Genomic DNA, 12825 nt, shown 5'->3' with positions numbered 1-12825 from the left:
CATCTACACTGACTGGCAGCAGCTCTCCCAAGTTTCAGGCAGGGAGTCTCTCCCAGCCCTACCTGGAGATACTGGGCGTTAAACCAGCGAGCTTCTGCATGCCAAGCAGATGTTTTACGATTGAGCTAGGGCCCTTGGCTAAGCTGCCTCATACCATGGCCCACCTAGTTCAGTGTTGCTTACACTGACTGGCAGCAGCTCTCCAGCGTTTCAGACAGGGGTCTCTCTCAGCCCCTCCTGGAGATGCTGAGAGTTGAACCTGGGACCTTCTACATGCAAGGCAGATCCTCCTCCTCCAGAAACAGCGCAGAACCAGTATTTCCCGGGGGTGGGGGGAGAGAAAATACAGCGACGACCTGCCCCGCTTCCTCTTCGGGGCGCGCCATTCTCCCCTCTTGGCTCCAGCCCAGCAAAGGCGCAGGCGGGTTGGGCCAAGCAAGCAGCAGCAGCAGCAGCCGCGCTCTGGAGCCGGCGCTGGAGCGGCGGCCGAGAGAGGGAGCGAGAGGGAAGGAAGGAAAGCAGGAGGGAGGGAGCCGAGCAGAGCGGGCGGAGGAAGGAAGGAAGGAGGGAGCGGGCCGGCCATGGCAGCGGTGCGAGCAGCAGCGGCGGCGGCGGCGGCAGGAGGAGCCCGCCGCAGGAGGCGAGACGGGCGCGGGCAGCCGTCGTTGCGCGCCTGATTGGCCCCCGGAGCCGCCGCCGCCGCCGCTGCTCCCGGGCGGCCGGTGGGGACGCGGAGAGGGCCAAGGAGGAGGATGCAGGGCAAGAAGCCCCGCGGCTCCTCGGGAGAAGGAGGAAGCGGCGGCGGCGGGAGCAACAGCAGCGGGGACGGCGGGGAGCTGCAAGGGGACGAGTCGCAGCGCGCCAAGAAGAGGAAAAAGAAGAGCTCCCCGTGCGTCTCCAACATCCAGATCTTCCTGGTCTCCGAGTGCGCGCTCATGTTGGCGCAGGGCACGGTGGGCGCCTACCTGGTGAGCCAGCGGGGCCGGGGAGCGGGGGGAGCCGGAGAGGGGGTGCGGAAAGTGCGGAGGGGGAAAGTGGGTGCCACCTTCTTTTGGAGAGGAAGAGAGAGGAATCGGGCATGCGGGTGGCATCTTTAGCCCCTCTCCGCTGTAGCGTCAGCCAAGGCTGCGGACGGTATTGAGGGTCTGGGGGCGAGAGGGATAGGGACCCTCGCTCTATCTCTCTCATTCCGACTCCCCCCTCCCGCACCTCTCACTCCGGGTCCCGTGCCAGGTTCGGCAGGATGGAAGGTGATGCGAGGAGGGGCGTGTTTGGTGCAGGTGGCTTGATGGACAGCCAGCAGCCTCGGTTCCCTCCTGGTGCCCAGGCAAGCTGTCCGCGGCGGCTTCCTCCGGGCATCCTGAGCCTTGCCGTTGAGCTTCGGTTGGGATGAGCGAGAGAGGGGGAAGCGTGGCCTCCCCGGCCCGCAGTTAATGGGGGATTCATTCACACACACACACACACACACACACACACCCCTCTGCATCGGGAGCGCCTTCAGTAACTGGCCCTGGCCGCGGTAGTTCCTCCGGAGTAATTCAGTGTGGGGTGGAAAGAATCCCATATTTGCATAGGTGGTATGCAGTATTCTCTTCCTAGAGATGCTGTGGCTGAGGGGTCCATAGGGGATAAACATTCCTAATGCTAATAATTGTAATCATCAACTTGAATTAAGCAGAGGCCATTGTGGGTCAACCCCTCCGTGACCTGATTAACTCTACCCGCTCTGGTCTGACACACAGAAGCTGAACCAACAGAGGCAGTGACATCTGTGTATCTAGCTGGCATAGTGATTGACAGCCAGGAAGCCCCTGGTTCAAATGTCGCCTTGGCTAGGAATGCACTCTGCTGCTTTATGATGGCTGTGGCCTCCCCCTTGCCAATTTATAAAGGGGGCAGTTATTGTTCTAGCCTGCCTTGCAAGGCTGGCATAAAGGTATCCCAGTTTAGGTACATTCGGACATTTAGCCACAGTTGGGTATGAGTAAACCCTTCTCCCCCAACTACATGCATGCTGCGAAATGAGGCCTAAGAGCACAAAAACTGCATTTGCTTAAGCCAGTTTACCCTTTTCTCCTCTTAGTTGTACATTCTAAGTGTGGGTTACCAGCTGACCAGAAGGGGGGAAAGATCCTTAACTGTGCCTTGTAATCTACAGTGATCAGCAGCTTGAAGTTTTTCAAGACCATGGAAACAAGCATTTTCACACCAGAGTGCTGTTTAAAGGCACAAGGACTGGGCAAATAAAGAGAATAAAAACTGGCAACCCTAATTGTAAGCTTTGTGGGGCAGGGGCTTGGCTTTTTCCTGATCATCCTGTTGACTGATGTAATTGTAGTTGTGAATAATAATAACAATAATTTAATGTACAGCTATATACTGTAGGCTATCATGTGAACATAATTGTCTCCATCCTGCACCTTTTGCTGGCAAAGGGAAAAGGTTATCAGGAGTTGCTAGCAGCAATGGCTATATGCTAAGGACCCTGCTGCATCAGGCCAGAGGCCTTTCTAGTCTAGCATCATGTTCTCATAGCGGCCAACCAGATTCCCAGAAGGGCAGCCCACAAGCAGGACCAAAGCACAGCAGTGCTTTCTCCCCATTTGTGATTCCCAACAACTGACAATCAGAGGCACACTGCCTCCTACAGTGGAGGCAGAAAATGTGTCATGGGTGAACCTTGCGAATATGCTGTCCTATGCAAGGCTAACATATGATGCCCTCCCCACAGTCCTCGAGGTGCTGGTTTAAGCCTGGTAAACGAGTGCTGGACTTTGGGAAGGAGGTGTAGGGCTCTGGCAGAGTTCTAGAGCCCCATACCTCCTTCCCAAAGTCCGCTAAGTGCTTGCCCAGCTTTGGGAAGGAGGGAGGAGAACTCTAGGACCCTGCCAGAGCCCTCATGCTTCCTTCCCGAAGCCAGGCAAGTGCTCACTGGGCTTTGAGAAAGCGCCCACCTTGGCTGAGCACTCAGTGCGAGCAAATCGGTGGCACTGTCCTAAAACCACCTCTGGACTGCTGCAGACCCTCGAACATTTCTCTGATGAAAATAGGGACATCCTATTTAATAACAACAGCAACATTTGCACCCCAGCCACTCTGGGTGGCTTCCGACATATATAAAAACTTCCCTATGCAGAGCAGCTTTCAGATGTCTTCTAAAGGTTGTATAGTTAACTTATCTCCTTGGCTCAGGGGGTTGCATAACTCCACACCTTCCAACATTTCTCTGATGACAATATGGACATCCTAAGGAAAAGCAGGACATTCCTGGATCAACTCAGAAACCGGGATGGCTTCTGTAAATCTGGGACTGTCCCTGGAAAATAGGGACACTGAGGGGGGGTGTCTGCTGCTGTTGCATTCAGGTCGTGCTTGGGGGCTTCCCATTGGGCCATTTGGTTTCCACTGTGAGAACAGGATGCTGGGCTAGATGGGCCTTTGGCCTGACCCAGCTAGATTCTTACGTTCTTCTCTGATGAGCCAGTGCAGTTCTATTTAGGGCCTGCGTTCAGCCATGAGCTTCTCACCTGAGTCCTTGCCCTGAAGGTGAAAGGGAAACAGGGAGAAGCAAAAGAGGAGAAAGGTTTCTGCAGTCACCTGGCTTGCAAATCTCCAGTGCAGACCACCTTGCAAGCAGGGGGTGGCTATTAGCAAGCTTGGTTTTCTCGTTAAGTGACTCAGCATTTGCTCTGGGGTTGCCAGCTGTCTTTCCCTTTGTATGATGGGGTGAGAACAAACACACTTTTTGGGTGGCGGGGGGTGGGAGATAAAAGGTTGCATTTGGAATCTGAGAGTGCAAGGCAAATGGGTTTGATCGGGGGACCAGCTGTCTTGCCCTGAGATCAGATGTCAGGGTACCTGAGCCAAGGAAAGCAAATCGGAAGAGGGAAGAATGGGATACCGCCTCCCTGTTCCTCCTCTCACTCTGTTTCACCTTGCTGGATCTGAGTGACATTGTGTCATTCACAAGCACGGGGTGCATCTCATGTCTGGGTTGTCCTGTGTTTGATACAGGCAAAGGCCACGAGACTGCTCATTTGCCGTTGGCTGGTTCTGCCCAATGGGTTTTGTGTGTGTGGGTGTCATTAGGGAGAGGCAGCAAATTCCCTCGGTCCGCTCTTGTGAACAGATGGAAACCGAGCAGCGAAAAGAGTTTGATGTGTGTGCTGTGAAATGCAGGCCTGCGCTGGGTGTTTCAGTGTGGCCTTGCATGGAGGCAATATTTCATCTGGAGGTGCCGATAGCTGCAGAGGAATGACATCCAGGTGCAAGCGCATTGAGAGAAGTGCGCCATTGTGAGCTGGCTTGACCATTCTGCTCAAAATGCTGTGGGTTGTAAAATTGCCGGTAAATAGTAAATGGTTCTGGTCCAACTGAGGAACTGTGCTTCGAGCCTTCCCACTCTGCAGTTCTTTCGCTCCCTTAATTGGACTTTTTACGCACCCCCTAATTCAGATTGCTATTTTGGCAGCTGATGTTGAAATCCAAGTTGTTCCATTGCTTTAGAATACTGTGAGTGGGCTTGCTGTTTCCTTGTTATAAAGTGTGTGTTTGCGTGCGAGAGAGAGAAAGAGAGAGAGAAAGAGAGAGAGAAAGAGAGAGAGAGAGAGACTGTTCTCTAATTGAAATTGAGAATATCAATAGCAGGAGTTGTACCTCTTCTTTGATCTTGCCATCAATGCCGTGGATTGAACCTATGAGTCCCTGACCCACCCCCAGTCCAGAGCTTCAGAGAAGCTAAACATTCAGCTGTTAACATTCACCTTTACCTTGAGTGATTGGAATGCTCTGTGAGCATTCTGTGATATCACAGCAGCAAAGACAAGCAACAGCAAAGCCTCAGAGCTTGCTTGGAAGGCCTACTTGGACACTGCATGATATAATCCTTCATTTAAAGCATTTGTATTCCGTCATGCCCCACATTGGTTGAAAGATTCCTGCATTGCAGGGGGTTGGACTCGATGACCCTCGTCAGCCTTTCCAGCTCTACAATTCTACGATTCTATGATCCACACCCAAGGCAGTTTGTTCCAAAAGCATTAAAATCTACCCACCCTCCTTGCCTAGGACAGTATGTGCAGGCTGGTTGTCGAATTACCCCTTATGCAGAGTCTCTTTTACTCCAGAGGGCTGTGCAGGAAAGTAAAATAGGCAAATGGGGTGTCTGGTTTTGCACCTTGCTTTTCAAATATCTGCAGATGCCTCCCACTGCTTCACTTTGATTTTGCTGTGGGAGAGCTGGAGCTCAGGGCCAAAGCATTGGCTTTGCCTGCAGAAGGTCAAATACTTCTGCACACAGAAGGCCACAAGCTTCTCTCCAGCATCATTTATTTAAGGACCATAACACGGTCCCAGGTTCAATTCTCTGCATCTCTAGATTGGGCTGGGAATGCCCCCTGCCTGAAACCACTGCTGCCAGTCAGTGTAGGCAGGACTGATTGTGGTTTGACTCAATATATGACTGTTTCCTGTGCTCTTGTCTCTTATTTCAGCGATCCAATTTCAGGTATCAGGACAGGAGACGACCCCCCGCCCCACCCCACCTTAAGCCTGCACAATGCAACACAGTGTGGATGCCCTGGAGAGCAATCTGCCCCACATCTGCTCTGCCTTCCCCCCAGAACATTGAGCAAAACAAGACAGGCAATGTGCCTTCGGTGCTTTGCTAGTTTCCCCACCCATGAATACAGCAGCCAATGAAAGTTGTAGGAGGGTGGAGAAATGCACAGTAACAGGACATTGTGCCTTTTGTTTTATTCACTGTTGCAGGGGAGGGAGGAGGTGAAGTTTGGAGCTGCTGGCTTTGGTGGGGCTCAGCTATGTTCTGGCACTCTGGCCAAAGGATCTTGGAGAAGTGCTATCAGCCGTGGTGGGGACTGCTGGGTTCACCTTTTACAAGGCACCTTCAGGTACTTAGATGTACCCCTGGCGTGCAAAGTGTGGCACAGAACAGGTTCAGGATTGGAGGATGATATGGGGTGGCATTCAGTGCCAGTCCTCCTCCTCAGAGTAGATCCATTGACATTAATGGACATTATTAAGTCTACATTCAGACATTGAGGATTTTCACATTTGTTTTTTTACTGGTTATAATGCTGACTCTTCCTTGCTGTGTTATGAAGTGGTGACTTCTTGATTGACAACTCCTGGATTGATTTGACAGCGAATCCCTCTTCCAGGGAACTCTGGGGAATTGTAGCTCCGTGGGAAGAACAGAGGTCTCCTAACAGTTCTCAACGCCCTTAACAAACTACAGAATTCTTTAGTGGGAGCCATGATAGTAGATTTCCTATCTAAACGCGCTGAAGTTAATGATGTAATTAATTACATTGGTGGTTAGTGGTGACAAATAATGTAGGTTTTAGCAGAACTCAGACTGTGGCAGAATGGAAACAGTGCTGATTGCAATGAAGGCCCCAGATGAACTAACATTTTAAAGCAGTGCCATACCACTTTAAAGGTCATGGCTTGTCCCAAAGAATCCTGGGAACTGTAGTTTGTTTAGGGTGCTGAGAATTTTTAAAGGAGATCGTTATTCTCTTCCCAGAGCTACAATTCCTAGAGTAGTTTAACAATCAATCCCACTGTAGCTCTGTGAGGGGATTTGGGGTCTCCTAAGAACTCTCAGCATCCTAAACAAACTACAGTTCCCAGGATTCTTTGGGGGAGACCGATTGGTAAATTCGGTAGGATACAGCTTTACATGGATAGTGCAGATGGGTGGGCCTAAGACAGGCATAGGCAAACTTGGCCCTCCAGATGTTTTAGGACTACAACTCCCATCATCCCTAGCTAACAGGACTAGTGGTCAGGGATGATGGGAGTTGTAGTCCCAAAACATCTGGAGGACAAAGTTTGCCTATGCCTAGTTTAAAGCATCCCTTTTCCAGCTGTTTTTGTGGACCCCTTGAAAACTGTGAGGGGGGCTTTTTAGACCTAAACATTCCTCCCCTCCCCCAGCTGTGTCAAAACCACCACCATATTATGAAAGCCACGAACCCAGAATTAGGCAACTGACAAAAAGCAGCTGAAACTGGAAGGTTTCTAGAGAAAAATGAGTAGGCTGAACCAGCGCCATATTGTCATTATTACAACTGATTTATTAATCTCCTTCTGAACTTCTGTTTCAGTGTGATTTGCACGTAAGATAATTAAAAGCAGATAAAACCACAAAAGCCACAAGTAGAAGACTAAAATCCTAAAAGTGGACCTTCATGGAAAAGACCCATTTATCTGCTGGGAAAGCCTTTCAGAACAAAAATGTCTTTGACCGTTTCGAGAAAGTGCAGTAGTGGGCACCTGTCAAATCTCAACAGGACTGCTTTTCTACAGAACACAGCCACACTAAAAGCCCTGCTCTTCTTTGTTATTGTGGAGAGGGCTTCTGAGATCTTTCGAATTTGCAGGACTCTCCCACAGACGACGGAAGGTGGTGGATAAGGGATAAGGCGGTTTCTCAAGTTACCTGGTCCTGAGATGTATGGGTACTTCATATGTTAGTACCAATACCAACAGTATTATGAAAATTGTTGGTCCAAGACCAGACAACTTCAATAGCCATTATCAGAAGAAGGGGAAAGATTCCAGTGAGGCCCAAGTACACATATTTTCAATTGTTCTACAGCCTTTCTTTAGACCACCTGAATGGAGCTCATAGGCCACCAGTGGTCAATAGACCACACTTCTGTTACTGGGTCAGGGTTTATAGACCTTTTTAATCAGCCCAGAAACCAAATTGAGGTTGTTGCTGTTTTTTGGTTGACCCAGGAGGAGAGACAAACTCTAAGCTCCTCGTGTTTTATTATTCTTGGATATCCATATAATACATGGCACATTCATCCTAACACTAGCAATGCAGCATTGTATGGCAAATGGTATACTGTGGTACCTCGGGTTACATACGCTTCAGGTTACAGACTCCGCTAAACCAGAAATATTACCTCGGATTAAGAACTTTGCTTCTGGATGAGAACAGAAATTGTGCAGCAGCGGTGCAGCGGCAGCAGGAGGCCCCATTAGCTAAAGTGGTGCTTCAGGTTAAGAACAGTTTCAGGTTAAGAACAGACCTCCAGAATGAATTAAGTTCTTAACCCAAGGTACCACTGTAAATTTATTTTACCAATTCTGAAACATGTTGCTTGGTCATGTGCATCCACAGGAATTTTTCATATGTGTATGTGCATGTGCATGCAAAGTAGATACTCCAAACAAACAAACAAAGAAACAAACAAACTTAACTGAAAGCTGGGAACGGACTTGCAAAACAAATGAGGAGAATAGTGCCTGAAATATTGTGCCTCATATCTGAAGTTCCACAAGCACTTGAAACATAACTCTCTCTCTCTCTCTATTATTGAAAGCTGGGAATCTGGGCATTAGGGTTCATCTGGGGCACTGGGAGTGGTTGCTGTGGGCAGCCATGTGGTTGGTTGGTTGGTCAGACCAGTGAATGGGCCCAAAGCTGGGTGTGGACACCAGGGATGTGGTCCAGTCCAGATGATGGTGAGTCCGAGAAGTGACCATTCTCAGAGTTCTCTGGGAAGAAGGGTCGATTCTTCAACTGCTCTGGGAATGGTAGCTCTGCGAGGGAAATAGGGAAACCAGCTAAGTAGAATCATGATGATGATGGTGATGATGCTCATCTGTGACAGAAGGCGGGGATCTGTCAAGGATTCGTAAACTGTGATTCCTCCATTGCAGCAGGTTAGACCAGATGATCCATAGAGGGCCTTCCATCTCTATAAATCTATGATTCTATATCTCTCAGCACCCTTAACAAACTATAGTTTCCTGATTTTGGGCAAGATGGTGGTGGCAGCCATGACCGTTAAATTGGTATCACGGTGCTTAAAATGTATTCTGCAGATGCCACCTCTATGAGATCTTACCTGTCGCAGACCAAAAGGTAACTAATTATGAAACTGGACGACGTAAGGCATAGGTGATGTAATTTCCAGGGATCATTTTGAATGGGTTTACGAAAAGCATAGTGAAAAATGTAATCCCACTTACTGGGAAAGAAAGCCATTATAAAATACACTGCACTGAATGGATGGTATTTGATGCCTACCAGGTTAAAAATAATTTATAATCTTCAGCATGATATATGTGAGGAACCCAGGAATGGACATAATGAATACATTCTAGAACTGCACCCAACTAAGGCCTTTTTGACAAGAGATTATAAATATAAGTAGCATGGTTGGGTGTAATGTAGTTTTAAATCCAAAAGAAATGCTCCTTTGTTGTTTCCAAAGAATTGTTAATAAGGGGAAATTAGAGCTTGCTATGGCATTATTAATAGCTGTGGGTAATTTGAAAATCTCCCAATGGGCCAAATACAATGCAACGGTATACCAAAAATCCAAAATAAAGGTGTAAAATAAAGGCTGGCAATAAATATATTGAGAGGTGCAGTTACTTTATAAACTTCTGGAACTCAGAAGTTTCATGTTAGTATTCAACCATAGGTTTTTTTACCTCTAGAACCATACATTTAAGTCAATTTGAGATGATTTGAAGGGTTTTTTCTTTTCTTTTCTATTCCAGAGGCTGATATTAGTGGCTGATTTACAGATGTTTCCTTTGTTATTTAGAATAATATTTAATAATGTGGAAATAAAGGGAAATATTGAATCATTGCCATCCATGTATCTAATGGGGATATTTTCCTTCTTTGAAACAACTTCAGTAAACAGGTGCTATGTGCTTTAATCGGGTTTTTGGCTTATTGTTAATTATAATTATTTTTGAATGTTTTAAATATTTTTTTATTGTTTTTACTGATAATTTCATTGTTTTTCTCCCCTTTGTAAGCTGCTTAGGGTTTGCTTTTTGTTTGTGTCAGGGGTTCAGGAGCAGAGGCACAGGAGAGGGAGGAAATGGAGAGCGAAGGGGAGGAGTCCGAAGGAAATGTCAGCGATGACAGCGGTCCGAGGTCTCTGAGTCTGTCCAGTGAATCAGAGGATTCACAGAAAGGGGCTCCCATGGTCAGGGCAAGGGGAGTACCCAGGGTGGCACTTCAGGGAGAAGGGGACTCAGAGAGCAGCAGCTGGAAATCTGGACCAGCGTCCACACCAGAGGGAAGTAGGGGGGAGGAGTCCCAGGCATCGGGATCAGGCGGCGCGCTACCAGCGGGAGAACATGAGGCAGGATTGACCACGCCTCCGTCAGGGAGCGAGGAAACGGTTAAGAGGAAGGTTAAACGCGCGCGCGCGCCAAGTTCAAACGTACAGGAAGGCGGCACAGTTGGCAGCCCGGGTAGGGAGCCAAGTCCTAAAGCCCGCCGAAGAGAGCGGGAGGAGTCAGGAGGGTCAACGTCTGCGTCAGAGGAGTCCAGGAGGGAGGAGACCCCGGGGGGCAGCAGGACCCAGAGGAGAAAGGAGAGAAGGGAGAGGTGGAGTAAGATTAGAGTCTTAAACTGGTGTACAGGGGGCGGAGATTCAGACGGAGCTTCGCCGGTCTAGACTCTAGACGTAGAGCTGGGGCGCTGAGGTTTGGAAATGGAAACTATTCTTCAATAAAGACTTTGATACTTTACTACCGGCTAGCGTTGGTCCTTTGTGAGCTGGGACCAGGAGCCAGCTCTGACAGTTTGTTTTTTACAATCAAGCAGCATATAAATATAATGAAATAAAATAAATAAATACAGGCGGTGGATTTAACCCCAAATACTCCTATCATGGTGCATATTAGAGCACTGACGTGGTGTTCAACTAAGTTTTACTGAGAGCAGCAAAACCTACTGGAAAAATAAGAAACCAAGAAGAAATAAATTTCATTAAGGAATGGGGAAAATTTGTGGAATATCTGAAAAGTTTTTTGTATACATTTAAGTTCATTAGCAGGATTAATGTAACAGGATTAGCAAGTAGTTGGTTTGCCAGAAGCGGCTTAGTCATGCTGGCCACATGACCCGGAAGCTGTACGCTGGCTCCCTCGGCCAATAAAGCGAGATGAGCGCCGCAACCCCAGAGTCGGCCACGACTGGACCTAATGGTCAGGGGTCCCTTTACCTTTAAGGGTAATGCTAAAGAAAAATCAGGGAGTAACTAATAAATGGAATAATGTAGGAAATGCTGTATTAAAAATTAACATTATAAGGAAACCACAAAAGGGGTGGAGGGAAGTCAAAACATATGTTTATCGGGAAGCTATTGGATTTGTATGCCTGTAAAAAAAAATTCCAAGATTGAAAAATAAAATTTATATAAAAAAAAGAGCAGACATACTGAACTTAATGGAATTAACAGAGTCAGGTTCATTCATTTCAGTGGATCTACTCTAAGTAAAATTTAGCTTACACCCCCTTGGTTTTTAACTGCTGGGTCCTCAGGACCCACTGCCAGAATGAGGCCTGATTCAAGAGCAGCACCATCACCATGCAAACATATAGCAAAAAAATAAGTAAAATGTGCCCCCAAAAGCATGTTAAAGGCAGATCCCAGGTATGAAAATGAAGATGGCGCTACAGTGGTACCTCGTACTTAATTTGTACTTAATTTGTTCCGGAGGTCCGTTCTTAACCTGAAACTGTTCTTAACATGAAGCACCACTTTAGCTAATGGGGCCTCCCACTGCCACTGCACTGCCGCCGCACAATTTCTGTTCTCATCCTGAAGCAAAGTTCTTAACCTGAGGTACTATTTCTGGGTTAGCGGAGTCTGCAACCTGAAGCGTATGGAACCTGAAGCGTATGTAACCTGAGGTACCACTGCACTATGAAATTAAGAGACCTAAGCTAGCCATTCCCATTAATTTCAATTTCAGTTATTCACCTGAGAAAAGCACAGGTCAATGAATGGCTTTCAGGGCATGTCCATTCCTGGATGTAACCAAAAATAACCAGACAAGACAAGGGCATGGGAAGCATCTGAGAGACGGCTGTAGGAGTAGTTCAGTAACAGGGGAAGGAGAGGCGGGATGTGGCTGCAAAGGTTTCCTGGATGAAGGCATTATCATTATCACAGACCCTCCAAGGACAGCCACAGATTTTCCAAGGACAGCCACAGATTTACTGAAGCTGTCCCCGTTTCTGATTTGATCCTGGAATGTCCCACTTTTCCTTAGGGTGTCCCTAATTTCATCGGCAAAACATTGGTGGGTATGGAGTTATGCGACCCCTGAGTCAAGGAGATAAGTAACCATACAACTTTTAGAAGACATTCTAAAAGACATTCTAAAAGACATCTGAAGGCAGCCCTGTACAGTGGTACCTCGGGTTACGTACTTAATTTGTTCCGGAGGTCTGTTCTTAACCTGAAACTGTTCTTAACCTGAAGCACCGCTTTAGCTAATGGGGCCTCCCGCTGCCGCCGCACAATTTCTGTTCTCATCCTGAAACAAAGTTCTTAATCCGAGGTACTGTTTCTGGGTTAGCGGAGTCTGTAACCTGAAGCGTATGTAACCCGAGGTACCACTGTATAGGGAAGGTTTTTTTAAAATGTTTTATATGCTGCCCAGAGTGGCTGGGGCAACCCAGTCAGATGGGTTGGGTCTAAATAATAAAATCATTGTTGTTGTCATTGTTGTTGAATAGGATGTCTCTATTTTCATTGGAGAAATGTTGGAGGGTAAGTTCAATTATGAATCCCTTCTCATGATGCATGTCAACCTAATTTTCAATATATTGACACATATGTGTGTGTGTGTGTGTGTAGAATTAGAAAAACAGCAGCTATAAATGTTGAAACACTTCAAACAACAACACATACATAAAGTCAGGTCAGAACCAGGACACACATCAACCGGGATAAATATTTTAGAAGGCTTGTTGAAAGGGGAATGTGTTTAGCAGGTACCAGAAAGCCTGCAAAGAAGGCGCCT

The 12825-nt window shown here is 47.6% G+C and overlaps 1 protein-coding gene across 2 annotated transcripts in view; it reads left to right on the top strand.

The window, feature by feature from the left end:
* Positions 1-361: 361 nt before the first annotated feature.
* SLCO3A1 (solute carrier organic anion transporter family member 3A1) overlaps positions 362-12825 on the top strand; it is a 115576-nt gene continuing 103112 nt past the window's right edge. For both annotated transcript variants that reach the window (XR_014504570.1, XM_083411994.1), the window contains exon 1: positions 362-968. Coding sequence is in view for 1 of the 2 variants with exons in the window: in XM_083411994.1 (XP_083268120.1) it covers positions 753-968 (216 nt within the window). In the remaining variant the exon portion in view is untranslated. The remainder of the gene's footprint in view (positions 969-12825) is intronic.

This window comes from Podarcis tiliguerta, assembly GCF_965153285.1.
Source record: "Podarcis tiliguerta genome assembly, chromosome: 14".
NCBI lineage: Eukaryota > Metazoa > Chordata > Lepidosauria > Squamata > Lacertidae > Podarcis > Podarcis tiliguerta.
This window is presented reverse-complemented; position numbering and strand designations above follow the sequence as displayed.